This window comes from Tamandua tetradactyla, chromosome 4 (assembly GCF_023851605.1).
Source record: "Tamandua tetradactyla isolate mTamTet1 chromosome 4, mTamTet1.pri, whole genome shotgun sequence".
NCBI classification, from domain to species: domain Eukaryota; kingdom Metazoa; phylum Chordata; class Mammalia; order Pilosa; family Myrmecophagidae; genus Tamandua; species Tamandua tetradactyla.
Window position 1 is genome coordinate 28,395,443 of NC_135330.1, and position 27,215 is coordinate 28,422,657.

Here is a 27,215-nt window from a genome sequence, read left to right on the forward strand (position 1 = left end):
TCGATGCCATTAATACTGTATAGAATATTTGGTAAAAAAATCAGTTGTGAAGTCAATTTTATCCAAAAAGATTTTTTTGTATAAATGTATTTTATAAAGTTTAAGTTTCATCTTTTATATTAAATGTGAGATTACACATTTACACAGAAAGTAATGTTGTGAATTTTTTGTATTGTATACTCTATAAAAAGATTAATTAAATAAGTGTTTATTCTAAAATGCTCCTATTTTAAATGACTGTTAACCTTCTATAGGTTTGTTTTTTCCCTTTTGTGGGGTTTTCATTTTCTTGCTGGGGTCAAATTTAGTTCCTTTAGTGCTTAGAGATGCTATTTATATTATCTGAAACTTTATTAATGTAAAGCAACACTGTCAAGAATCAAGTAAACATGTTTCCCTTTCTCTCTAATTTGTTTAAAACATTCATTCCAGAAGTTAGAAAATCAGTTTGAATTGACCAGTGCTTCATAGTTATTTCTTTGTGCTGTTTTCATGTCATTCCAGTATGTATGTATGGAGCTGTCCATCATTTTTCTAGCTTTGATTTGATAAATGTGTCATCCCCAACTTAATTTCTCCTGGATGCCAACTAATATGATGCTTTTTTGTCTTGCTTCAAGTCTCAAACTATTTCTTAAAAGGTGGGGGGAAAATTAGCATAATTTGCCCTAGAGGCATTGCCATAATGCTGCTGGTTTTGTGATTTTTCTTAGCAATTATTTTTGTAAACATAGACTAGAATGAAGATTGGATCTGAGAGAATTTTGGAGAATATGAGGAAGTTAAATTTAGTAAAATTTGGTTATGCACATTGTTGGATGAAAACTTGAGCACTTACTCATTTTTCTAACTAATATCATTCAGAATTCACATAAAGTACAAAATGTTTTTATTTGAAACCCCTGAAGTTTGAACTGAAAGAGTTTTTTCCCCTTTTCATAAGAACCCTTAATTTAATTCACAAGATAATTGGGTTGGAAAGTATTTATTATTTCTAAAATTTTAGGTTAATAGGAAATTTCATTCTTGATTATCATTTCTTTTTCAAGGAAAGTAATTCATTATTCATTAGATCAGGATTTGAAAGCTTTTTTTTTTTAAATGAAATGTATTTCAAATGGACAAGTCTCACATAATTATATCCAGAACAATCATACTGTAAATAATATTATACAGTGATACCTATTAGAAGGTTAGAAGGCTTAATCTAGTCTTATAAATGTCTTGATTGATAGTAAAAGCTGACTTAAAATGATGGATAACTGAATTTATACTTGGGGGGTCAGTATAACTGGCTAAGTGCTACGTAGTTTTTATAGAACTTTGACTTGATTTTTTTCCTTTCTGTTAACATTTGTGTGTGTAATTATATTTTTCTGGGTGAAGCATGTGCTTGAAAGGCTTTCTAGATTCAGTATGCTAAAAGAGGGAGCTAGAAATTTTATTTATTCTCAATGGCTGTATTTTAATATCTTCTCAATAATATTTTAAATGGTAGTCTAAGGAAGAAAGTGGATAGGTCAGAAACAGGCTGGGGTTCTTAAAATAAGTATTGTTGTTAACAACTGATGATGCAAATGTAATAGAAAACCCCAAGTAGATTTTATCTGAAATTAATTTGTAATAGCGTATTCCTTTTTCTCTAGCAAGTATTATTGTTGACGTGTTTATCATTTTGATTTTTCCAAGTACATGAATCAGCTAAAATGGTTCTCTGAACTAGTCTGAGTTTTTGATTGAGAAAATCATGTAGTTAATCACGACTTTAAGACTTTTAAATAAATGAACAAAACCACTAAAAAAATTTCTTTTATAAAGCCTACCCCTGATTTATGATTTGGGAAAGTAGATAGCATTAGATTACTTAAAAACAAACAAATATGTGGATTTTTCTTTCTCTTTTTTATTGTTTAAAAACTTAAGTAAGAAACCTATAAAATGGGTTTCCAGTCCCCACCAAATCTAATTCTCAGAGGAAATTTTTCTTAGCAATTTGCATATTCTCCTCCCAAAAACAAACATTTTGTTTGGTAATTTATTTTTCTTATTTAATCATATATTTTCAACGTTATATTCAATTCTTATTCCCTTTTATTGCATGATATTCTGTTGCATGAGTGTAGCATAATTTATTTCTCCCATTTCAATTATGAGGGGCCTTTAAGCAGATTCCTTTTAAAACTGCTATTACAAACGTTATAGTAAAGAATATTCTTTCTTGAATATGTATTTTCAAGCACAAAATCAGATTTCTAGAAGTTGAATTGCTGAAGTGTGCTTCTTACCAGGTTTTGATAAGTACCACCAAATTGTTCTCCAGAAAGATTGCAGATTTATGCCCCTTCCAATGGAGTATCTAGCACCCTTTCTTCCATACCTTCCCCAAGTACATATCATCTGACTTTTCAATTTTTAACGCTGATTGACAATAAGTGGCATGTCATTCTAATTTACAGTTCTCTGTTAACGAATGAGGTTCAGCATATTTTACATGTTTATTGGGTTGCACATTTTAATTTTGTAGGTGTCTATGTGACTATTAAACCTCATATGAACTTTTGTTTTTGTCAGATTTATATTTGACAATGCCTATAGTCAGATTCCAAATCTGTGATTTATTGGGTTGTACATTTTAATTTTGTAGGTGTCTGTGTGACTGTTAAACCTCATATGAACTTTGTGTCAGAGATTTATATTTGGCAATGCCTATAGTCAGATTCCAACTCTGTAGTTTGGTTTATAAATCTGTCTGTATATTTGTTTAAAGGGAAGTCAGGAAAGAAAAGTGAACTTATTTTTACAGTAGAGTAGGGAGAAGTCATGAAAAACCATTCCTTCTCCCCCCAACACTTTACTCCTTTTGGATTTTTGTCTTAAGATGTCTAAGATATGAAATGCTTATAATAGTGCCAGGTACGTGTAAATGTTCAGTAAAAGTTAACTTCTATAGTTATAATCACTGGTAGTCGTTCCCAGGGACCACCAAAGAAGAATATTGCTGCGCTGTGCACTTTTAGGCTACCATAGCCTTACTGACAAAAGTGGATCCTGGAGTTCCGCTAGGATACAGTTCAAAACTACTAGGAAACCTAAAAATAATCCATTCTATTTGAGGGGAGAGTATTTTCACCTTCCCTTAGGATTCTTTCTCTCCCTCCCAAAGTTTTGTTGACTACCTACTGTGTCAGAACTATGACTGCTGGTCATTTAGACCTGCTTCATCCTTGACCATCCTTGCTTTATTTGTTGTGGTAATAATCAAATTAAAATATATTTGCATTAGATGTGATATATGCTTAAACTGACATGGGGAATCTAAATGTTCTGGAGGATGGTTTCTAGTGAAAGCTGGAGCCTCCATAGTTTGTCAGTAATGCTGTGGTAGCCTAAAAGTGCACAGTGCAGCAGTATTCTTTGGTGGTCCCTGGGAACGACTACCAGTGATTATAACAATAGAAGTTAACTTTTACTGAATATTTACACGTGCCTGGCACTATTATCAGCATTTCATATCTGAAATGAGCCCTCTCTGGCCCTGTGAACTTTTATTACTGAAAGTGGTAGTAGGTCTGCAGCTGTGTGAAGCCCACTTCTTCAGAGATCGCGTGTCCAGGAGCACCTGTGTGACTACCTCACCCTCTTTTGCCGTCAGCTTCATGGTTAAGATTCAGACTAAAAGGTTGTATGACCACCTCAGTACAGTCACTCATAAAATGGTGATAGTGAAGCAGCCACACATTTTCTGTGAATTTTTCACTTAGAAGAAACCATCGAGTCTTCTACTGTATACCTTCTCCTGAAAAACAGTCCTTTAAATACCTGGCGGGGAGAGTGGCCTCTGTGTAACCAGATTTAGTGACTGTTTCACAAGGCAGTTGATTCCACTTTGTAATTAATAATAATAGGAAATATACATGAAACACTTCCTTTGTGAATTACCATTTAATTCTTACCCAGCCCTAAAATAGGTGGTGCTATTTTAGCCATTTTTAAGTACATAAAATTGAAGATAAGAGGTTAAGCAGCTTGTTCAAGGTTTTTCAGGGTGAGGCCTTACTTGAATTTCCCTTTCATCCCAGGCACTGCCCTCATTTAGGTAGTAGCTGAGTATGGCAGACTCTTGATTTTTGGAGTTTGGTTTGGACACAGAAATTTGTCGGTGGCTACTGTGAATCACAAGTATATGTCTGTGGGCAGGGCTTAGAAAAGCAATTGACTTAGGAAAAGCACCAAGGGGGAAGATGCTATTGGTCTGTGTTCTCTTTATATAATCTGTTACAATCAAGAAAATTTTAATAACTGCAAATCATCAAAATATTTGAAGTTTGGAGGCTGAAGACCCTTAGTAATTATCTATTTACATATAGAATGTACTCAGTAAATGTTGCTTGAACTTAATTATGTTAAACTATCTTGTTTATAGTTCTGTGACTAAACCCTGAGATTAAGAGACAGTGTCAGGACCAGTCTCCAGGCTCATGATTACTTTATAATGTGTTATATAAATAGTAAACTCCTTTAGCTGGAGGAAGACAGAGAATTACTAACTATTTGTAGGAAGTTTATGGAAGTAATACATGTGTTATTCTCTTTGGCAGCACCTAATATCTAGAAAGAAAAAGATTAATTTTTCAACTGGAGAAATTATGGCTCTTTTCACACCAGGGAGCTGTGCTATTTTAATGATTTGAATATGGCTTTGGGAGTTGGGTGACTCAGATCTCTTATACTGCAAGAAGAAACCTGAACTTTCTGAGAACTTAAGGCTAAAATTATCACACTGGCTTTAATATGGGGCCTGAAGTAAATATTTGTAAAATGTATGTTAGCAGAAAGGGCTTACCATAGAGCGCTTATAGTGTTTCGTTATACTGTAAATAGAGGCAGGCAAACTACTCAATAAAAATTCTAAGTGGTACCCATTTGAGTACATTTAAATTTTTCAAGTGATGTTTTAACAATTAAACTCAAGTTTGGCTCTCGATAATTGGAGCTTCAATTTGTCTTTATTTTTTTTGCACAAAACCTGAACCCAAATTTTACATCATAGAAAGAAGAGTTTTAGATTTTTTTCATGTCTCTTCAGATCTGCCCAATCATAACCTGCTTAATAGTCTTTGTAATCTCCTCTCCCCATAACTTTTATGGTGCTCCTATGCTAGTTCCCTCTTACTCACTTTAATGATTCCCAAACTTTGCTCTCTCCTACTTACCTTTCCTTTCTAGGTTCTTTCTTTCTATCCTTCTTACATTCAGGTAGATTTAGGAACTGTTATGTTCAAGGCACTGTATTAAATGTTTAAAATACAGTTACTGCCTCCAAGGAGCTTGCAGTCTAGAGATGGATAGAGGCATATAAAATAAATGAAAGGTTTTAGAGGTACAAGTACCCGGAGAAAGATGAGTTAAATTTGAATTCCTCTTGAAGGCTCTGCAGCTCTCATGAAAATGAACTGCATATGTGAATGATATGGAAGTAGGGAATTTGAGAAACATTGATTATAAAAGATCACTTGTGCTGAAGTTCATTGGCCCTCAATCCAATTGTGCATATATAGAGGGCACTTTGACTTCTGCAATGCACTTTAATTTTTAGCATACCATTTTAGTTTGTTAAAGCTGCTGCAATGCAAAATACCAGAAATGGAACAGCTTTTATAAAAGGAATTTTTTAAGTTGCAAGTTTACTGTCTGAACGCCAGAAAAATGTCTAAACAAAGGCGTCCAGAGAGGGATACTTTGACTGATGGGTCTGGAACACCACTGTCAGCTGGGAAGGCACATAGCGACATCTCTAGCTTTCTCTCCAAGCTTCGTATTTCAAAGGACTTCCCTGGGGGTGTTTTCCTTCTGCATCTTAAATGGTATCTGGCTGTGCAGGCTTTGTGAGCTCTTTCCAAAATTGTTCCCTCTTAAATGACTCCAATAAGCAACCCCAGCTTGAATGGTTAGAGACACATATCCATGGAAAACACTTAATCAAAAGGTACTACCGACAGTTGAGTAGGTCACATCTCCATGGAAACAACTTAATCAGAAGATCTCAGCCAGCAATATTGAATCAAGATTAAAGATGGTTTTTCTAGGGTACAGAGCACTTTCAAACTAGCAAACACCTACACACATAATGTTTGTCCAGATCAAATGGATCTTTTTTATTCTCTGTGTAGTCCACAAGTGTATTTTGCCGTTTGCTAATGATCTCAGTTTTGAACAGTCTGTACAGACTTGTAGAACATATTCAAGAGGGCCCCTTTAAGGAGAACATTAATTATTTTATTCTTCTACATTTTTCAGGTGTGATTCCTGGATCAGGTCAGATCTTTGGAAGACATCTGTATCTCAAGATTGTTATTTAGTAGGTCTTATCAAACTTGTGAAAGTTTAACAAACTTTTAACGGGCACCCACTACTCTGCTAAGTACTAGGGACAAAGAGATAAATTGAGACACGGCTCTTATCTATGAGGAGCTTATAGTCTACCTAAAGAAACAGACCCATATATAGATAATTTTAATAAAGTCTTGTAAGATCAGTAAAAAAAACTATGAACAAGATGATATGTGAACTGACTAAAAGGAATTTATTCCAGCCTGGAAATTCAGGTAAAAGCATCTCAGAAATTATGCCTCTGAACTCAGATCTTAATTGATGAATATGATTTAGCCTGAAATATAGACTAAATGGTAAGGGAAGCCTTCCAGATAGAGGGAAACTTTGGGTGATATGAAACAGCATTGTGTGTTTAGTAAAATTTAAGTAGTTCAGTCATAAGGTAGAAATGACAGGAGAAGAGATTAGAGAGAATACACAACCTGGGTTACAGAAGGCCTTTTGTGCCATACTAATTTATTCTCTGTTTCAATCTAGGGTTGTTATAAAAAATATCTTTGTAGGTCTGGTATAAATGTCTTTGGGGACATAATGTATCATGTTATTCAGGGTGCTTTAAATAAAGATTTAGGAGACCAGTTGCTTACACAGCTTAGGAGAAGGTAACTCTTCTAGTGAAATGATTTTTGACCTTTTATCAGTAGCTGTGTGTATAACCCTTCTTTGCTTTTGTTTTTGGAGAAGGTTAAAGCACAGTTTTTCATTTACCTATCTATCGAATGTTGCTTTAGCTTAGGTGTTCTGATCTAAGTTATCTTTTCCCACCCCATACCACTCTCCAAACTTCTTCCTGCTTCTGTTATAGCATGTATTCTGCTGTATTTGTATGTATCTATAGCCAATTTCCTTTTTTCCTAATAGAACATAAACTGCTCAATGGCGGGCAGGCTGTCTATTTCCTTTCAAGCTTGATTAAGTAGTGACTGCTTAGTAAATATTTGAGTGAGTGCATAATTGGTTCATTTCTGATTTCATTTTACTTGTACGTACCTATTTTTAACTTCTGCCTCAAATCCTTTTTGTAAACAGATGGGGTAGACATAAATAAGATACATGTTTACTTAGTGGTATGATGCTTCATATATCTAATCTCTTAACCCCCCAGTTCCTTAATACATACAGAGGACATATTATCATAATAGCTACCATTTATTAGGTGCCTAATACATGCTAGGTACATTCCCTTAACTGGACTTTGCTCAGTGTCATTGCATCTGCTGTCCCTTGTTTGAAAGGCACTTCTGCCAGAATTTCTGTTAGCTGCCTTTTTCTCATCATTTAGTTCTCAGCTCAGGGCTCAGTTTTTACCTTTTCAGAGTCTTCCTTAACCATTTCTAGGTGACGTAGTCCTTTCCTTCTCTCTCGTTTTTTTCTACAAAGTTACCCTTACACACTTAAGCAGTAAGTTACCCTTACTGTATTAGTATTATTAGTATTAATACTTACAGTATTAGTGTTTCCATCATCTTTCTCTAATAGTACTTTGATCACACTACTATAATAACTCTTAAAATACTGTATTAATGTATGTTTTTTATTCATCTCTCTTCTAAAGTATGAGTTCCTAGGGAATACAAATAGTATTTCATTCTTTTTTGAGTTCCTGTTGCTAGTATGTGGCAGGTGTTAAGTAAATATTTGTTCAATGATGGAAAATCTCTTTAAAATGTTAGATATATATTTTTTAAATCTGTTAATGGAAGTTAGAATGGGTGATATAACGTTGAATAAGTATGCAAAAAAAAGGGTTAGCATAACAGGTTTTAAACTTGCAAGGTGGGCCCTTGGCTGGTGTCAGGTACCTTAGATTTTGGTAGGGCTCCTTATTGCCTGACTGATAAGAGTGGATCCCTATGCCTAAACTGTTTGTGCAAACTGTGTGATTTATGCTGAACACCTACTTTCCTTCTCAGAGTCTGGAGTTGTGGTACGTGATGGGCAGAAGGTGTTTATGTGACTAGCACCCAATAAAAACCTTGGGCACTGAATCTCTAATGATTTTCCCTGTAGACACCTTTTTACATATGTTGTCATAGCTTGATGCTGGACAAATTAAGCGTATCCTCTGTGATTCCATGGGGAGAGGACTCCTGGAAACTTGTGCCTGATTTCCTCCAGACTTTGCCCCATGCATCTTTCCCTTTGCTAATTTTGCTTTGTAATACATTTTGCTGTAATAAATCTAAGGTGTGAGATGACTATATGCTGAATCATGTGAGTCCTCCTAACAAATCATCAAACCTGCAGGTAATCTTGGGACACCTGACAATAAGATAGGTAAATTTTCTCTGCTTCTAGTTGTGGGAGAGAGAACAGATAAAAGATAAAATTAAATATATAGAAGTAGGAATGCCATTAAAATTGGTTGGTTGGTTAGAGTGTCTGGGTAGCTACTTTAGATTGGGTGTTTGGCAAAAATTTCTCTGAGGGGGTGGCATTTAAACTGAGTTCTGAGTGATAAGAAACCAGCCATTGGAAGATGGGGAAAGAGTATTTCAGGAGATGGACCTGTCAGTGCAGAGGTTCAAAGGTGAAATCATGCTTGGTGTTTTTAAAAAAGAGAGAGAAGGACAGATAACCAAAAAATAGGGGGCAAGCAAAGAGTGGTTCAAGTTAGGCACGAACAGATTGCTACGGGACATCATATAAGCTCCTTTAATCAACAGTGAGAAGTTTGGATTTTTTTAAGTTTATTGTGAAGGTTTGGAGGGGTTTTAAGCAGGGGAGAAGCAAAGATTTGATTCATGGTTTCTAAACACCACTCCAGGGAGGTCCAAGTGTAGTTCAGTGGCAGAATTCTCGCCTGCCATGCGGGAGACCTGGGTTCAATTTCTGGACCATGCACCTCTCCCAACCCCCCCCCCCATTTCCCCCACAAAAACACCACTCCAGCTGTATATATAGAAAATGGATTTCAATGGATCAAGAGTGGCAGAGGAGATACGATTTGGGAGGCTTTCACAGTAGTCTATGTTAAAGATGTTGGAAGATTGGGCTAGATTAGTAGTTTGGAGAGGGTGAAAAGTGGATAGATTTGAGATATGTTTTGGAGGTAGATCCAACAGAACTTGATATTTAGATAAAGGCAGTAAGGATAAAAGAAATTTCAAAATAACTTAGAGAATTTTTAGCTTGAGCAACTGGGTGGTTAGTGGCATCATTTATGAAAACGGGAGAAAGTGAGGCAAATACAAAATTGAAAAGAAAATTAGGATAGAGATATGAATGAAGGTGATCTGGATAGGACTAAAGTAAATCAGAATACAGGATAAAGGATAATATTGTCCAGATTTTAAAACGTCAACTTCTGTGTGAGACCAAAGAGAGAGATGTTTATTTGGTGCAAAATTTGTATTTTGGATTGTACATTTCCTGATTTAACTTGTATGATTGGTTTATTGAACACCATAAGTACATGGAATCTTGAATAGAACATGAGACTTTGTTGGTTTGTTCAAGTCAGCATGCTGCCCCAATATATCCCAGAGTAATTTGTGCAGTGAATAAAGTAGTATTTGCAAGGTCCTCTTGAGGCACTCGGGAGAAAGGGGGAAATATCCAGCTTCCCCATTTGGAGAATTTCTGATATTCTCACAAGCAGTGGCAGCAACCAAATAAGTAGGCCGAGCCCTCAATCTTGGGGTTTGCCTCTATGAAACTTTTTCCTGCAAAGGATAGGCAAAGCCTACTTAAAATTAGGCCTAAGAGTCACCCCCAGAGAACCACTTTTGTTGCTCAGATGTGGCCTCTCTCTCTAAGACAACATGGCAAATGAACTCACTGCCCTCCCCTCCAAAGTGGGACATGATTTTCCAGGGTGTAAATCTCCCTGGCAACGTGGGACAGAAATCTCTGCCTTAGCCAGGACCCAGCATCAAGGGATTGAGAAAGCCTTCTTGACAAAAGAGGGAAGAGAGAAATGAGATAAAATAAAGTTTCAGTGGCTGAGAGATTTCAAACAGAGTTGAGAGGTTATCCTGAAGGTTATTCTTATGTGTTGTATAGTTATCCCTTTTTAATTTTGGAGTGCCTAAACTACCTGAAACTATTAAGCCATGTTCCAGTAGCCTTGATTCTTTTTTTTTTTTTTTTTTTAACATGGGCAGGCACCGGGAATCGAACCCGGGTCCTCTGGCATGGCAGGCAAGCATTCTTGCCGCTGAGCCACCATGGCCCGCCCTAGCCTTGATTCTTGAAGATGATTTTATGACAATATAGCTTTTACAATGCTACTGTCTGATTGTGAGAACCTTGTGTCTGATGCAGCTTTTATCTAGGGTGCGGACAGATAAGTAAAAAATATGGATAAAAAGTAAATATTAGGGGGGACAAAGATTAAAATAATTTGGGTATATGGAAATAGTAGTGGTCAATGAGAGGGAGGGGTGAGGAGTATAGTGTGTATATTTTTTTAAATTTCTTTCTGTGGAGTGATATAAATGTTCTAAAAAATTATCATAGTGATGAATACACAACTATGTGATGATATTGTGAGCCATTGATTGTATGTCGTGTCTGGAATGTTTGTGTGTTGAGATTTATCAATAAAATTATTTTTTTAAAAAAGAACCAGTACTCCCGTGTACTCTCCCCCAAAAACAACAGCAACAGCAACAAACAAAATAACAAACAAAAATTCAACAAGTGATGCTGCAATAACAGGTTACTCATATGGAAAAGGAATAAAATGTGACTCCACCATACAGCATATATATATTTAAAAAAGAACCAATCAGGGCTCTGAGAAAGGGCTTAAAGAGGAAAAGAAAAGCTTCAAAAAAAAAAAAGAATTTATTTTAAGATCTTTGATATATAAATGGAAATGTCAGATAGGCAGCTGACATATAGAATCTCAGGTTCTGAAAATAGTGAGTTTATTAGATAAACATTTACTGAGTGCTTACCAGTTGCTGAATACTTGGGTAGGGTGAGGAATACAATGATTAGAACAGTCTGTTGAACAAGTAAGTTAGTTTAGAATGGAAAGCAGGCAAGTGTTCATTCTGTTACAGATAAGTAGGTGTTGTAAGACTATACATTCATGGAATAATTAGCAGGCCCATCAAAATGTCACCTTTAGTCTTAAATCTTACATTTTACTCCCAAATCTATTCTCTGTTGCTTTCACAATTCTGTTGCTACAGACTTTTAATTTTGGTTTCAGTTAATGAATAATGACAGCCTTGTATTTTCTCCTCCAGCAACATTTAAAGGAATGAATTTACTTTTGAAATTAGCTTTATTGAATTTTTTTGAATGGATCTTTACATTTTATTTAAATTATTAACATTTTTTAATTGTGAAAACATATATACAAAAAAGCAATAAATTTCCAAGTACATTTTAACAAGTTGTTATATAACAGATTTTAAAGTTTAGTAGGGGTTACAGCTCTGCGATTTTTCATTTTTTTCTTCTAGCTGCTCCAAAACACTGGAGACCAAAAGAAGTATCAATATATTGATTCAGCAGTCATATTCGCTTGTTAAATCCTATCTTTTCTGTTATATTCTTCCTTCTTTTTTTTCTTTTTTGTGAAAAATAACGTGTACAAACCGCTTTATTGAATTTTAAAGTTATTATGTGTAAGCATGAGTCTAAAGACCTGTCCAAGTCTGTTTCAGTGGTTACTGTTTTTTTTTCTCTCTCTTGTGTTCTATACATGGTGATCTCTTCATCTGTTAATATGCTTTACATTAAGTAGAATTCATTTCTCCTTGGTTTTATTTCCCTCCCTTTCTTTTGGAAACATTTATCTTTCTGTTTTTTTCTTTTCTCTCTCTCCCCCTTCCCTCACTCTCCACATGCATCCACATATATACGTATATACATATATATACACATATGTTCATATATACACATATACAGCATATGCATGCGTACGTACAGATAGATGGATAGATAGTTACTCTGTCTTTACCATGTCTAGTTATTTGATTTTCTCAATAACTCAACTTGGTTCCTATTCAGAAGTATACGTTCAGGAAGGGAATATACAAAAATCTGATTGCTGATAGGAACCTGATCTCACTGCTACTTCCTTGACTGTCTGATTTCATGTGGTTACCTTGGCTAGTTTTGTGAATTTTCCCCTTCCTTTCATTGCTTTGTGATCATTTCCCCCTTCAGAGTTATATGGTTTGTTGAAAAGGGTAGTAACTTCAAGTAGTTATTGCTGACATTTTTTTTGTTTAATGAAAAGATATAACCTCCCTTGATTAAAAAAGCATTTGCTTTATGTTGTTAATTGTTCTTCAGGTGAGTTGTGTTGGCAGTCCTAGTTCCTTTTGTCAGGTTTCACAATTAATGGTACTTTTTTATTGTTCACTTATGCTTAGCAACTACAGGGATTGTTAATTAAAAACCTGCAATTCGAGTTAGAATGACAGTGATGATGATTTAATTGGGAAAGTTATGGTATGTCTTCTTCTGCTTTAAATATTTTCTCTGTAATAAATCACTTTGCTTTTGACAATGAATAAATTTTAAAAATTTAAAAGTGGTCTATTGTTTTAATTTGATTATTTATATTTTGTGTATTAGCTTTCATAAAGAAAAAGTGTATTCTGAGTCTGTGTGAGAAAAGAGAGATTATATTATTTTTCAAGGTCATACAGATGTGGTTATAGTTTTTGACTGTCTAAAGTGACCTTATCGATAATTAAAATATCTTACTTTTGTACTCTTCTAGATTGACAGGTATTCTAGATCCCAGATAACCTGTGCAAACCTGTGGTTTTACTAATTTGCATGTAGGTTGTATTTCCCAGTGTCTTAGAGGAGTTTGTTGAAGCCTGTGTTCTTTTTAGCAAGCATTTATTATTTACAAAAAGAAGAATAAAATTAGGGAGAAACTTTGAATACCCTCAATAGTCACATTTTATCTGTTTACTTCTCAGTTTTTTTATTTTGAGAGTAATCCTTCAGTTAAAAAAAAGCAAGATAAATGAGATTTTGTGTTGAGATGCCCCTAATTTTGAAGTTTAATGTTAATCTTATTTGAAATAAAGGGCTGTATTTATATTCCTTTTATATTGTCTGTTGGTACTAGTTCTGAAATTTTTCTTTTGTGATTAGGATGAAAAACATTACTAATAGAAACAATACTTTTTTTTTTTCCCCAAAGCAGAGAGTGGCCAAAGTTGAAAGAGCTCTGAAATTATTTTGATTGAAGTATTCATACATATTTATTTTGTTTGATCTAAAAATTTACATCTGTTGCATCTCCTTTTGGTATTATACAATTGGCTTCTGTTCTCTGTATGTTAGAAATCAGTGGCTAATAAGAGAAAAAATAATCCTGGAATGCTTTTTCTTATTACTTTTGAAGTCTAGGCAGGAAACTGAGGCTTTAATAACAACAGTAATAAAAGTGGTAGCTAACGCTTGAGTACCTAGCACTGTGCTTAGTATTTCATACGCATTTTCATTTAATTTTTACAATACTTTTTGGTTGATGCTATTATTTCCATTTCACAAAGGTTTAATCAAAGAAAGTAGTAGTTCTGTTGTATGGGTCTAATAATATTTGGGGTACTCTTAGATATTCCTTTCTGAAGGAGGCCAATAAACTGCAGGGCAACTGAAAAGAATGAGGAAAATATTTATGAAAAGGAGTTGATGTTAGGCATTTTCAAAGGGTCTCTACCAAATCCTACTCCCTAATTTAAGCTGAGTCTATCAGAGAGCTCTTCTAAAGTGAAACTTCATGAAGAAAGTTGAGATTATTACCTCTGAATTCCCTCAGCTCACCCTTTTAACATCTTCTTCCTTTTCTAAGGTCCCATATCCAGTCAGAAGATGAAATGTCCTGATCAGTTACAACCCCAAAGCCTGAAACGCTTTCATGTCTTTGGGTAACTTCATTTTTCTATCGCCATAGTTTTCCTCCCCAATTACCCTAACTGTATGAACACATTCTAAAAATGTAACAACAAATAAATCCTTCATTTATTATTATTATTTTTTTTTTTTTCATGAGCAGGCACTGGGAATTGAACCCGGGTCTCCAGCATGGCAGGCGAGCCTTCCATTTATTTTACATTTGACTTTTTATTATGTGCTTAAGAGTACTGCATAAAGACAAATAAGACAAAGCCCCATCCTTCAGAGGGCTTAGAGTTCAGGAGACAGAAAAATACATGCAAAATGTTTATGTTAAATGCATGAATATATACGAGAAACAGGCATGTTTTCATGAAAATCTTATCAGTATTATGGTAGAAGTCTATATAGGAGCAAGCAAGAAAGGGCTGGCTGACTTTCTGGGGAATGGTGATTGACAAAGAAAATGTAATGCTTGCATTGATCCTGCAGACTCTTTTTAGTGTTCCCACATTCTCATCTTTCTGTATTTCATGAGTTTGAGTAAAGAAAAATCTGTATTTACTGTCTGTACATCCTTTCTCATTCATTCTTCAAACCTTGTACTCTACCCCAGTACTCTATATTATAGTCACTCACATTTGTTGAATGATTAGAATGAAAAATGGCCTGTAAATGCTAATATTTATATAGCTCTGACCTTTTGCCAGATGATATAGCTTGTTTTACATATGACGTAGCTATTATTACTGTCCCCATTTTGGAGATGAGGCAACTGGAGCACAGAGAGGTTTGGTAACATGACCAGTGTCACAGTTAGCAAGTGGTAGAACTGGGTCTCACATCCAGGCAGTTCAGCTCCAGGATCCATGCATTGTGAATGACTGAGTGAACCTGGGTTTCCTTTTATCCATGTTTTTGCACACAGATGTCAGTATATTAAAAGTCACTGATTTCCAAGGCATACATTTCGTCTAGTTGTAATGGGTTGTCTTTTTTTGCTTCTTTCTTTCTTCTTTTCCTCCCTCCATCCCTCCCTTCCCCCGTCCCCCGACTTTTTTACTTCTTTAGGAAGCTTGTAACCCCTTTCTGGCCAAGTACTAATCTAGCACTGGGAATATAGAAATAAAAGCTAGGCCCTTCTGTCAAAAAATTTGTAGTCTGATGAGAGATGATGTAGAGGAAAATTAACAATTTTGATATGCTGTAATAAATGCTGTCATTGAACATGCCTAGGGAAGCTGCACTTAGCCCAGTCAGAAGATTTTGATAGAAAAATAGGGCTTAGCCAAGGAGGACAGGAATCCCAGGCTTTTATCTATTGTCTTTTCTTTTTTTTTTTAAATGTCGAATGGGATGAACTTGCTACTTCAAACCTTCAGAATTTCCCTTTTACATATTTGTATGGTTGCCTAATTTCTTTTCTTTTCTGCTTTGTCATATTCTTCTACTTACTTTGCTTTATTTCTTTACTGTAGTCTGGTTTCTAGCCCATAATTCATTCTTAGTTTATGTTTTTCATCCTATTCAGGATCTTTGTTTTATCTAATACAGAAGAAACTTCACTTTCCTTCAGCTCCTTTTCTTCCTATCTAAGCAGTGCGGCCAGCAAGTATTTAAAGTTATCACGTCTGATTTCTGCAGCAAGGAAGATAGATCTGACTCACACTCTTTTTTTTTTTCACGTGGGCAGGCACTGGGAATCGAACCCGGGTCATCTGGCATGGCAGGCGAGCATTCTTGCCTGTTGAGCCACCGTGGCCCACCCTGACTCACACTCTTGAGACCACTGGGATAGTAATTTCATTTCCTCATGATATTGTGATTGTTTATTCTTATCATTATGATGGTTACTTTCTACTCCTTTACATGATACTATAATTTTTTATACTTGTTATTGTAATGGCTGTTTTAGCTTAGTTACATGTTATTGTAATGGTAATAACTCCACCTCCCCTTGTTTGAATCCATAAAAACCGTAGACTTTTGATACTCGGGGAGGCAGATTTGAGATTTTTCTTATTCCTGTCTCCTTTTGGTGGCCGTGAAATAAAGCTCTTTCTCTCTCTGAAGCACCGGTGTCAGTGATATTGATTTCAGTGCACATTGAGCAGTGAACCTGTAGTTTCATCAACAGTTTAACCTATTGTTCCAGTATAATTTCAAATTTTCACTCTGGGCAAAAAATGATATGGGTTATAAGGGGCAGTTGATTCCATGGGATAGTTCTTCAGTATATTTTAATACTAAAGCTTCAGTTGTTTTTGTTTATATTGCTTTTCCAATATTTATAGGTATTTTAGTTTTAGTTTTCATCTTTAATTTCTTTTATATTCGTGATGAACTTGTTGCAGGCATCGCATCATGGAGTTATTTTTGTGTGGTGTTTTCAGAGCAGTGATGCTAGTGTCTACCCTCTTTACCTTCATCCGAATTTCCAGAACAAGGTCCACTGTTTGATAAAATTTTACTCCTAATTCTGGTTTATCAGATATTTGTCTTAAAAATGTTGAAGCACTTGTGTGTGTGTGTGTGTGCATGCACATATGTACGCACTTCAGATTCATTTTTCTGATTATGTGATCCAGTCTTTTCCTATGCATTTGACCAAATCTTTAATCTGGCCAAATAAATTCAAATAGCACATTGAAGATATGTTTTATTTATATTTGAATCATTGGATTTTTGTAATATGCTAAACAGTATCGTCCTTAGAGATCCCTGTGGAATCTATCTAATGCCAATCCCTATTGTGCTCTAACAGCCTTGATAGAACCTTGGTTCTTACTGCCATATTTTATCTAGTTTATTTTATCATTCAGACAGTATTTCTCCAGCTTTTTCTTATGTAATGCTGTGTCAAAGCTTGTTATAATGTAGATAATATGTGTCTATTACGTTTCTTTTCTCTATCAAATCTGTTACTACCTAAAAAGGACTATGGATCTTAAAATAACTTGTTTCCTCACTTATTTTAAACTGTAACTCACCCTGTCTTATTCATTCTACTAAAAGGCCAAGCAGTTTCATCTTTCCTTTAGTGAAAAATACTTGTATTTGTGAATATATCTTTAAAAACTTGAAAAAAAATTAGATTTCTGATTGTTCATGTCTGTCTGTCTGTATCATGATGTATATGTTTCTCAGTATTATATATTGATGTATATATATTTGAACCTTAATTTTAGTATGTATTAGTGTCATTAATAAAATATAAATAGCTGAGAATGTTAATCTTGTGAGTAGACCATCATAAAGGAATTTATAATTGTGATATTAACTTAAAATTTTTACACTCTGTGGAGAAAGCTTTTTTCTAGGTATTTCAGTTTCATACCATGTAAACTGAATGAGAATTTTTATAAAAAGTTCATGTTTTGAAAATACTTATCTAGGCACTAAAGATAAATTACACTGAATGAAGTTTTTACTGTTATTTTTACCATGAGTATAATAATAAACTGAAGTAGTGCTTGATTGTTTTATTAAACATGTAGTCATGTTTCTTGTTTCTTATTTGGGTTTTTTTTTTGTTGTTTCTTCTTCAGACAGCGATAATGAACTCTCAAGTGGAACGGGAGATGTATCTAAGGATTGTCCTGAGAAAATCCTATATTCTTGGGGAGAATTGCTAGGAAGATGGTAAAAATTTATTTTTCTTATTAAAAACTTTTTGTTTATACAGTTGATATTAATTTGTTATAATGTTTAAAATCTGTGTGGGTCTATATATCTTAATCTTATATTAATATCTTACTGTACTTTTAAAATGTACTTTTATAAACTTAATTAAAATATAATTCATGTTACTCTGTTTGGCTAAGTCTTCCCCCAATATAGTCTTATTTAACTTACTTTTCAAAAATACAGTGCCTTATTATTCTGCTCAGATGTTACATTGTCCAGTGTAGTCAATTTTATGCTATTTGCAAATATTTCAAAAGCTTTTGCTATAGGGTTACATTTCCTTTTTCTACTTTGTTACCACTTAAAGGGGCCTTGTAGAGTGTAGAATAACTCATTTCACAACTGACTGTAAATTGTAACTCAACCTCTCTTATATTTTCTGACTAAAACCATTAATTTACATTTTGGAGTGTTTATTTGGAATCGCAAAAAAATCCGTTGTTGATTATATGTGAATTTTTAAGAATGGTAAACATGACTGTTTTCTATTAGGGAAATTAAGAAATCCTGTCAACAAAATTCTCTTCTAAACCAATGTGTGTGTGTGTATAAAACATGATTTATTATTCTTAATATGCATCAGGTTATATGCACACAGGTAGTCCAGAGTAACTACCAAATCTGGGCAGAATTTTACACATTTTCTATAGTAAAGTAGGAGAAGAAACAATTAAAACTTCTCTAATTTCCTTGAGACAAATGGATGTTGTTCCTTGTGACAGTCTCCTATACATCTTTAAGCAATTGCTGAGTTAATCTTCGAGGAATGTATTTACAGTCCCAATGATTAGGAGGTTTATGACCTTGCCCTGTAAAATCTTGAGACTAGGTATTCTAACTTAGCTTAGCCTCAAGACCAAAGAACATGCCTGACAGAGAATTTACCTGTGATATTTAATTAGGGACTTACAGGAGATTCTTCCCAGTGGCGGCCAGTTGGGAAATGGAAGTCAGTGTTCCATATGAGACAGAGAGAGAAGCCACAGGAGTGACTTAAAAAGATTTAGGTCTACAGGGTGTGACAATGGGGTTTCAGCAGAGTCTCACAATATTTGGCTAGGGGAGGGGAGTTTTAATTAATTCTTTCTGTTGACCTTTAATGTCTGTCCTGGTCATATATAGGCAGCCGCTGTATGGATATACAACCATTCAGCAACCTCTTGCAATGTCTGTTCTAGGTTATGAATTCTTGCTGAAGTATCTGCTTGAATATTGCCAGGTAAAGAATCAATATTATGGTCAGAGACATAAAACATGTTTACCTTTTGCTTGTGACAGGCAGTTCAGCTGTCTTCCCACATTTCTTTTCCTTTTAAGGGGCAACAAACAGTCCATTACTCTTACTTCCATGTGGACACCCACACCGTGAGGCCTCGGTACGCTGCCCAGTTGTCAGTACAAATAACTAATGCATCTCCTGGTTCGTGGACGATAACCATCCACACAGCTCTTAATTCAGCCTATTGGTTGCTTTGCATGGTCTCTGTTCCCACTGTCTAGTGTCTGTTCTGGGTTACATGGCAGGCTGCCCATGTCCTGATCCATCAGTTGATCAGACAGTTGTGGGTATAGAAACAGCACCTTGGGAGATCAGTGGGGAGGGGCAAGCATTGTTCTTCCACATAGGAAACTGGGTCCAAGATAGCATAAATTTCTGGGCTTAAAAGACTATTGTTAAAAATGCTGTACTGTAATAAATAAGCTTTCCATTTTGTTAATGTGCTCAATTGTGTACTGATAGAGTGAGTCTTAGTGGCAGTGTCCCCTATCCACCCCTGTCTGGGATGGCTGTTCTTAATTTCACAGGGCATATCTGAGTTATTCCTTCAGCTTCCAGGAAGTCATTATAGTCAGTAACAGTTTTTTTCTAAGGAACTATGTTATAGTTTGGATACTTTCCAGAGCTAACACCAAAAGCCAGTGGGTGTTCACTTTGTCTGCTGTCTTACCGAAGCCCCACCCAAAGCCGATATCAGTACTGGCCACGTCTAATTCACAAGGTATATCTCTGTCCACCCCTGTAATGCCTGAGCCTGTGGGATAGCCTGTTTGGCTTTTTCAAAAGCAGCCTGCTAGGGAACATCCCATACCCATTCCTTTTCTAACTAGGGCAGACAAGTGTTTTAGAATCTGCACTAAATGGGGTAGGAACAGTCTCCAATGACCCAACACACCAAGAAAAGCCATGTACTGTTTAAGAGTAAGTGGCATGGTGTAATTTTGTACTTTATCAACAACAGCAGAAGGAGGAGTCCTAGTCTTATCCAACCAAACAACACCCCCAAAATTGACAGCATCCAGGCCCTTGTAATTTTACCAATTTACTGTCCATCCTTGATTTTCAAGGTGTTTTTAAGGAAATGCCCTTAGAGGATGTGAGGGGCAGCTGCCTCCTCATTATTAAACAAAAACAACTTCATTTGATTATATACATACATATACATACATATATAAACTGAGCATATCCCAAAGATTTTATTTAACTTGTGAATTCATGAAAGTACCAGTAAGATAGTAAAACAAAAGTAATGATTTTATTTAGAGGTTTATATTCTCTACCTGACAATTCATTTGCATTTCTATGAACAGGAATCATTTGCATTATTATCAGTTTTCTATTTTTACTTATCTTCTATTTCTAGAAGATAAGTTGTAAACTAGTCAAAGTCACATACAGGTATATATAGCAAAAAGCTCCAGCATTCTATTGAAAATGTTCAGTAATCTCTTTTCCACATTTCAAAATCTTTAACAATTATTTTTGTACACTACATTGAGAAATTATTCATTCACCAATAGTCTGACTACCTAAATTTATCTCATATGTTTTTACCTTTTTCATTCAGTATTACTGATCCCCCTTTATATTAAGAGGAACAGTTTTCTACTATTTTAGATGGTCCTACAAAAGATTTTAATTTTGATTAAGTCAAATATATCAATTTTTTATTTTATGGTTCATGCTTTTGTTGTTAGATCTAAGAAATCTTTGTCACAAAGATTTTAATCAAATATACATAACCTCCTTAAAGTTAATATTATTTTGCTGGCATCTGTCATAGGGTCCAGAGTAGTATAGATGGATATGCAAGATTACATAGGGACTCAGGTCTCTATCCTACTCCAGTGTTTATAGGTTGGAAAGATGAGAAGGATCCAGTAAAAAGAATTCCAAGAAAGTAAAACTGGTGAGATAGAAATCAAGTATATTAAGTCTGTTAAATAGGAAGGTGTACTGGTTTGAAACTATTATGTACCTCAGAAAAGCCATGTCCTTTAATCCTCATTCAATATTGCTAGGTGTGATCTTTTTTATTGTTTCTGTGGAGATGTGACCTATCCGATTATGGGTGGTAAATTTTGTTTGGATGGTTTCACGGAGATGTGTCTCCACCCATGCAAGGTGGAGTTGCTTACTGGAGCCCATTAAGAGGGAACCATTTTGGAAAAAGCTCAGAGCCAACAGAACAGACAGAGCCCACACAGCCAGAGATCTTAGGAGATGCATAAGGAAAACGTCCCCTGGAAAGCCTTATGAAATGAGAAGAGAAAGATAGCACATGTTGCCATGTGCCTTTTCTGCTGACAGAGGTGTTCTGGACCCATTGGCCTTTCTTGAATCAAGGTCCCTGGATGCCTTAGTTTGGACATTTTCACAGCCTTAGAACTATAAACTTGCACCTTAATAAATTCCCCCTTTTAAAAGCCATTCCTTTTTAGGTATATTGCATTCTGGCAGATTTTTACAAAATCAGAAGGAATGATCAACTGCTATGGAAATGCTGCTGTTATAGGTGAGGTCAAATGAAACCTAAGAAATGGATTCAGTGATTTGGAATCACTGATGACCTTGACAAGGGCAGTTTAAATAGAGAGGTAGGAATGAAATCCTGGTTGGACTGCATCTAAGAGAAAGGAGAATCAGCAGGTATAGATACTCCTAAGGGTAATTTTATTTTAAAGAGGTGCTGAGAGATAGGGATATGTTAGGAGGTGGATATGGGGTGAGAGTTTTCTAAAAATTAAAATGGGTAATATAGCATGTTTGTATGTTGTTTGGAATGATCCAATAGAGAGAGAAAAATTGCTAATGCCAAAGAAAGAGGACACTGTTACAAAAGAAGTCTGTAAATTGGCAAGAAGAGATGGGTTTGCTGACTAGTGAAGGGATTGTACTTAGAGTAACAGACAGCTCATTTTAACAAGAGGAAAGGTGGGACATGGCTACTAAGGTAATAGCTAACATTTTACTAACTGTACCTGTGTGCACTTTACCTGTACTAATTTAACCATCACAGCAATCCTCTGAAGTAAGTACAGTTATTACCCTCGTTTTGGAGATAAGAAAACTGAGCACAGCTATGTAATATAACTAGTGTAAAAACATACAACAAATAATGGCAGCAAATAGGTAATTTATGCAAGGTTCCACAGTCAATAGGACTAAGCCAGGATTTGAATCTAGACAGTCTAGCCTTAGAGCCTGTGTTTTTAGCCATGTGTGCAAGCTGCCTTTTCTATAAACATAGTTAGGTTGCTGGATTAGTTTTTATGGGAGCATGTAGAAGTTCTAGTAAGAGTGAATCAACTAGGAAAGTTGATACCCTTTCCAGGCAATACTTCAGGCTTCTAATGAGTTGAAAGAAAAATCATGAGAATGGTAGTATGGAGAACAGGAATTAAAAATATTTTGGTGATTAAAATAAATAACCAATTAGAGATCTTCACTCTATTTATAGAATGCAAGATTTATAATTTGTTTCAGCATACATTTATGAAATATCTCTTAGGCTCTAGGAGATTCATACATGAAGAAGGCACATTCCTGCCTTTGAGGTTCAGAACCAAGAGTGAGGATGCAGAATCATGACAGATCATTTTAATAAAATAACTGAAGCACTGAGGTTGTTTCATTTCCTGGCCATTTTGTTATTTATTTATTTATCTGTAACGTGCCACTTGATTCATTCACCCAGCTTTTTTTTTTTTTTAACTATATACTCTTCTTCTAGAAACTGTACTAGATATTGCTGACTTATGATAAATAAGAGATAGCTCCTATCCTCAAGGAGTTTATTATCTTATGGAGACATACAGACATTTGAACAGATAAATTTGACATAATAAATAAATGCCCCAGTATGCATTGTAGACCCAATGGAAATTTTCAAATACACATTAGAAAAGTAATACAATAATGTATATGCCCACCATGTAGCTTCAATAGTTATCAAATAAGGGACAATCTCTAAAAAATATTTTTAAGCTGAGATTGCTATTGATGTTTTTTATTTTTTTAGAAAGGTAACTGTGGAGTAGGAAGAGACTGATGGAGAAACTAGTTAGGAGGTAATTATATTAATTTAGGTCTATACCAAACCCACTGGTCTTAGGCATGGACAGGAGGCCCTGAAAGGAGAAAAACTTCTGAGGTAGAACTGATAGGATATCTCAGCTATAGCTCCATGTGGAGTCTTTCAAAAATAAAGTACGATCTTTCTAAATTATATTTTTTTGGTAATGAATTTCCAGAAATTCATTAGAAGAATGTGAGAAAACTATTTTAAAATTGATTTTTAGACCATTAGAAGACTTACTGGGTCTTTAGAATTCATATCTTTTTTAATTTTATATAGCTCATTATTGCAATTGTGTCATCACTATTCCTGTGAAAAGGGTAAAATTTGCCTTATTTAGAGAACTTTATTATATCTATTATACAAGGATTGGAAAAATTTTTTAATTGCTCTCTTGGAATTTCTTTTTAAAACATTAGCTTTCTTTAGAATAAGAAATTGTCAGTGAGTCCTTGGAGTAATATCTGGTACTTAAATAAAGATAAAATGAAGAAAGGCAAACAGCTGTCATGTAGAGCCCTATATTGTATAAATATATTATCAGAAGGATGTAAAGGAAGATATTATTAATTTTAAATCAGAAAATATAAGGATAATGTGGAAAAGAAAACTAAGAGCCAACTGTAAAAAAAGTTCAGTAATTGAGGTCTTTATTTATAAAAGATTGGAGTTAGGGTATATTAAAGCCTCCATGAAGAAAAAGGGAGGGAGGAAAGGAGGAAGAGAGGGAGAGAAAGGACGGAAACATGCGTTTGTGATGGGAACGCTTGGAGAAACCAAAGTGAAAGTGTTAGCAAGGTATCTTTTATATGTTGAAAATATTCAGAATGTTAATTCTGGTGACTTGCATATTAGAATATTTAAGGAATTGGGGAGAATAGTTTCTGAATAACTGCCTCTGGTTTTGAAAATTTGTAGAAAGCTGCTGAGATTTGTAAAGACCAGAAATAAAAATAGTGCTTTCCCTATATACTTAGGCTTAAAAAGTCAACTTTTGTAACAGGAAGATTTTCTATTTAAGCAAACTAAGAGAATGTGATGGTTTGAAGCTATGTAGACCCTAGAAAAGATCATGTTTTTAAAGGTAATCTGTTCCTGTGGGTGTGAACTTGACTCACGGTGAGTAGGATCTTTGGTGAGTAGGATCTTAAATTGATATGTGACCCACCTCATTCAGGGTGGGTCTTAATCCTTTTGTGGTAGTCCTTTATAAGGGAATAAAAGACAGACAAGATAAAGAAAAAAGCCATAGAGAGAAGCTAAGAGAGAAAATCCAGAGAAGTTGAAAAATGGAGAGGTCAGAAGCTGGAAGCAACTAAACCCAGGAGAGAAGGGCCAGCAGATGCCTCCATGTACCTTCTCATGTGACGAAGGAATCCCCTCCTGCCAGCTGCCAGTCTTTGGGGAAGAGGTATTGTCCTGTTGATGCCTTAATTTGGACATTTTCATGGTCTCAGAACTGTAACCTTGTAAGCTAATAAATCCCCATTGTAAAAGCCACCCCATTTCTGGTCTATTGCATTTTGTCAGCTTTAGCAAACTAAAACATTGCACATCTGGATCACTTTTTATTAAAATTATCTTCCAACTAATTCATTCTCCTTTGATAGAATATCACAAAATTAATACACAGTTAATAGCCGTTTTAATTGTGTGGTTATACTAATTAAAATGAGGAAATGCATTCTCAATCTGTGGTCCCTCAACCTAGCTGATCATTAACAGTGGGCAAAACAAAATAAAATCCACACTCAGAGGAAATCTGAAATATTAGAGTCATTAAGCATGGGCATCTATAGCGTCCTTCCTTAACACATCAATATAAACTCATCTCTGTATTTTGTTTTAGCTCTGGAAAAAAACCAACAGAAACACAAATAAAACAAAAACTGTATGTACTCTTGATCTTCATAATAGCTTTTACTTTAACCTCTTCTCTTGAAATTTTTCTTAAACACAGCTTTTTAAACTTCCGCATATCTAAGTCTTCTCATTATTGGGGTAAGGAGAACTCCCCAGACTCACTTCATGCCACCCTACTTTTAATTTGAGTTCATCTTCCCTTTTCTGAGAGAAATTTTCAAATGTGTTGGCCTGCTGCTTTTACATTCTCCTTCCTTTTAGCTTCCTACTTCAGTCTCCCTGCTATCAAAGCTGCCAATGGAATTGCATTGGTGACCTCTCCTTGGTCATATTCAATAACTTGTTTTATCTTTTGATTTTTCTGCTGTTTTGCTAGGACTGCTCTCTTCCTTTTGAAATGTTCTCCACAAATAAAGAGCTTTAAAGCAAAAAGTTCCTGTATAGATAGATTAAAGAAAATCCTCATTGAAAGCAAGGAAAGTCATCTAGATGAGTACACTGATAATGCAATGATCCTATTCAAATCAATGAGAATGCTGTTAAAGAAGAATTCTTTTTTGTTTGTTTGGCCTTAGTAGTTGGCCTTGTTAGTTTCATTGTATAAGTGTATTCATTTATCAAAAATATATTGAATGGCTTTCTAGATGAGGCAGTTGAGAAGGGAGCAACTGGAAGGGTGCTGGCCTTCATGCACCCCACACCTTGGGAGCATTATGCATGGAAAAGCTGTTTTTGAAAACTTGCTCAAAAGAGCAGGTATTTGGTTTTCACAAACCAAAGTATATCCAAGTATAGAAGGCTGCTGTCTTTGCAGGACTAAATCCTCCAGGTTTTGATTCACGAATAGTAAACACTATGAAGAGACTTCCGCAGCTGTTTTGGGTTGCCTGAGACTCATTCAGGAGTTGTCTGCAGTGTCTGTCTTGCTCTTGAAAAGGTGGAACAAGCTGCCAGCAGGATCAAAAACAAGCACACGGGCAGACAAATACCCTGGAATCTTGTGGTAGATGCAAGGTCAGGACCCAGACTAAAGATTGCACTGAAATCAAAGAAAGTGAAAACTATATCTGGAAACAGGATAAAAAGCAACCAGGTCAGTAAACTGCAGAAAGAACGTAATTGTCACAGTTCTATCCTCACAGTATCACCACAAGTGCCTCCCCAGCCCAATCTTCTTATTACAGGAAGATGATGGCTCAGATACCAAGATGGCCCCTGGCTCTAACAGAACACCAGTCTTTTCCTTTTTAGATCTCATGTATTGGAAAAGACGGACAATATGTGGTGGGATTATCTTTAAAGGCCATTTTGGGAAAGTCCTCATCTATTCAAGGCTTTCTGCAGCAGTAAGAAAGCAGCTGCCAAGAAGCTAGAAGAGCAAGGACCAGAGCACCTGCCCATCTCCGCTTAGGACTGGTGGCTGAGGTTTATGTAGAAGGGAAACAAACAAACAAACAAATTAAATTTTGGAAAGGCAACAAAGTGACCCTCCTATTTTTAACTTGGCTACTTGCTGTTCTGCCAAAGGACAATTTCTAGAATGGTTTTGAACAGGTTTATCTCCCCACCCCATCCCCATTCCACAAACTCTGAAGCTAGTGTCTGGCTTGCTAAAAGAAAAAGAGAAGTGTACATAGTATTTAGGATGCTGTTTCATAGGAAAGCTGAGTGCTACTACAAAGTACTCTTTAGGTTTTTTTTTTTTTTTTATCCCTTTTCATGAATAAAATTAGGGGTGTGTCACGGGACAGGGATGGAATTTGTTGTGTGATAAACCATATGTAATTTTAGTCTTTTCTATTGAGAGGCAGTGGTTGGGGCATTTTTAAAGGATGGTTTGCTATCTTTTTTTTTTTTTTTTTTTTTACTGTATAATATAACATATATACAAAGCAAAGAGAGAAAAAAGCAATGGTTTTCAAAGCACTCTTCAACAAGTAGTTACAGGACAGATCCCAGAGTTTGTGGACCACCATACCATCATCTCAGATTTTTCCTTCTAGCTCCACCAGAATATTGGAGGCTAGTAGAAATAAATATTTTTTTTAACATCACAATTGACTTTTTTTCCTTTTTTGTGAAAAATAACAT

At 35.3% G+C, this 27,215-nt stretch overlaps 1 protein-coding gene and 1 pseudogene across 7 annotated transcripts in view; both read left to right on the forward strand.

Moving 5' to 3' along the window:
* Nucleotides 1-27,215, forward strand: part of RABGAP1L (RAB GTPase activating protein 1 like) — a 734,005-nt gene that overhangs the window by 205,334 nt on the left and 501,456 nt on the right. For all 7 annotated transcript variants that reach the window (XM_077157041.1, XM_077157040.1, XM_077157043.1 and 4 more), the window contains one exon: nucleotides 17,766-17,859. In XM_077157041.1, the coding sequence (XP_077013156.1) occupies nucleotides 17,766-17,859 (94 nt within the window). The remainder of the gene's footprint in view (nucleotides 1-17,765; nucleotides 17,860-27,215) is intronic.
* On the forward strand, nucleotides 23,940-26,977 carry LOC143680662 (SIN3-HDAC complex-associated factor pseudogene; annotated as a pseudogene).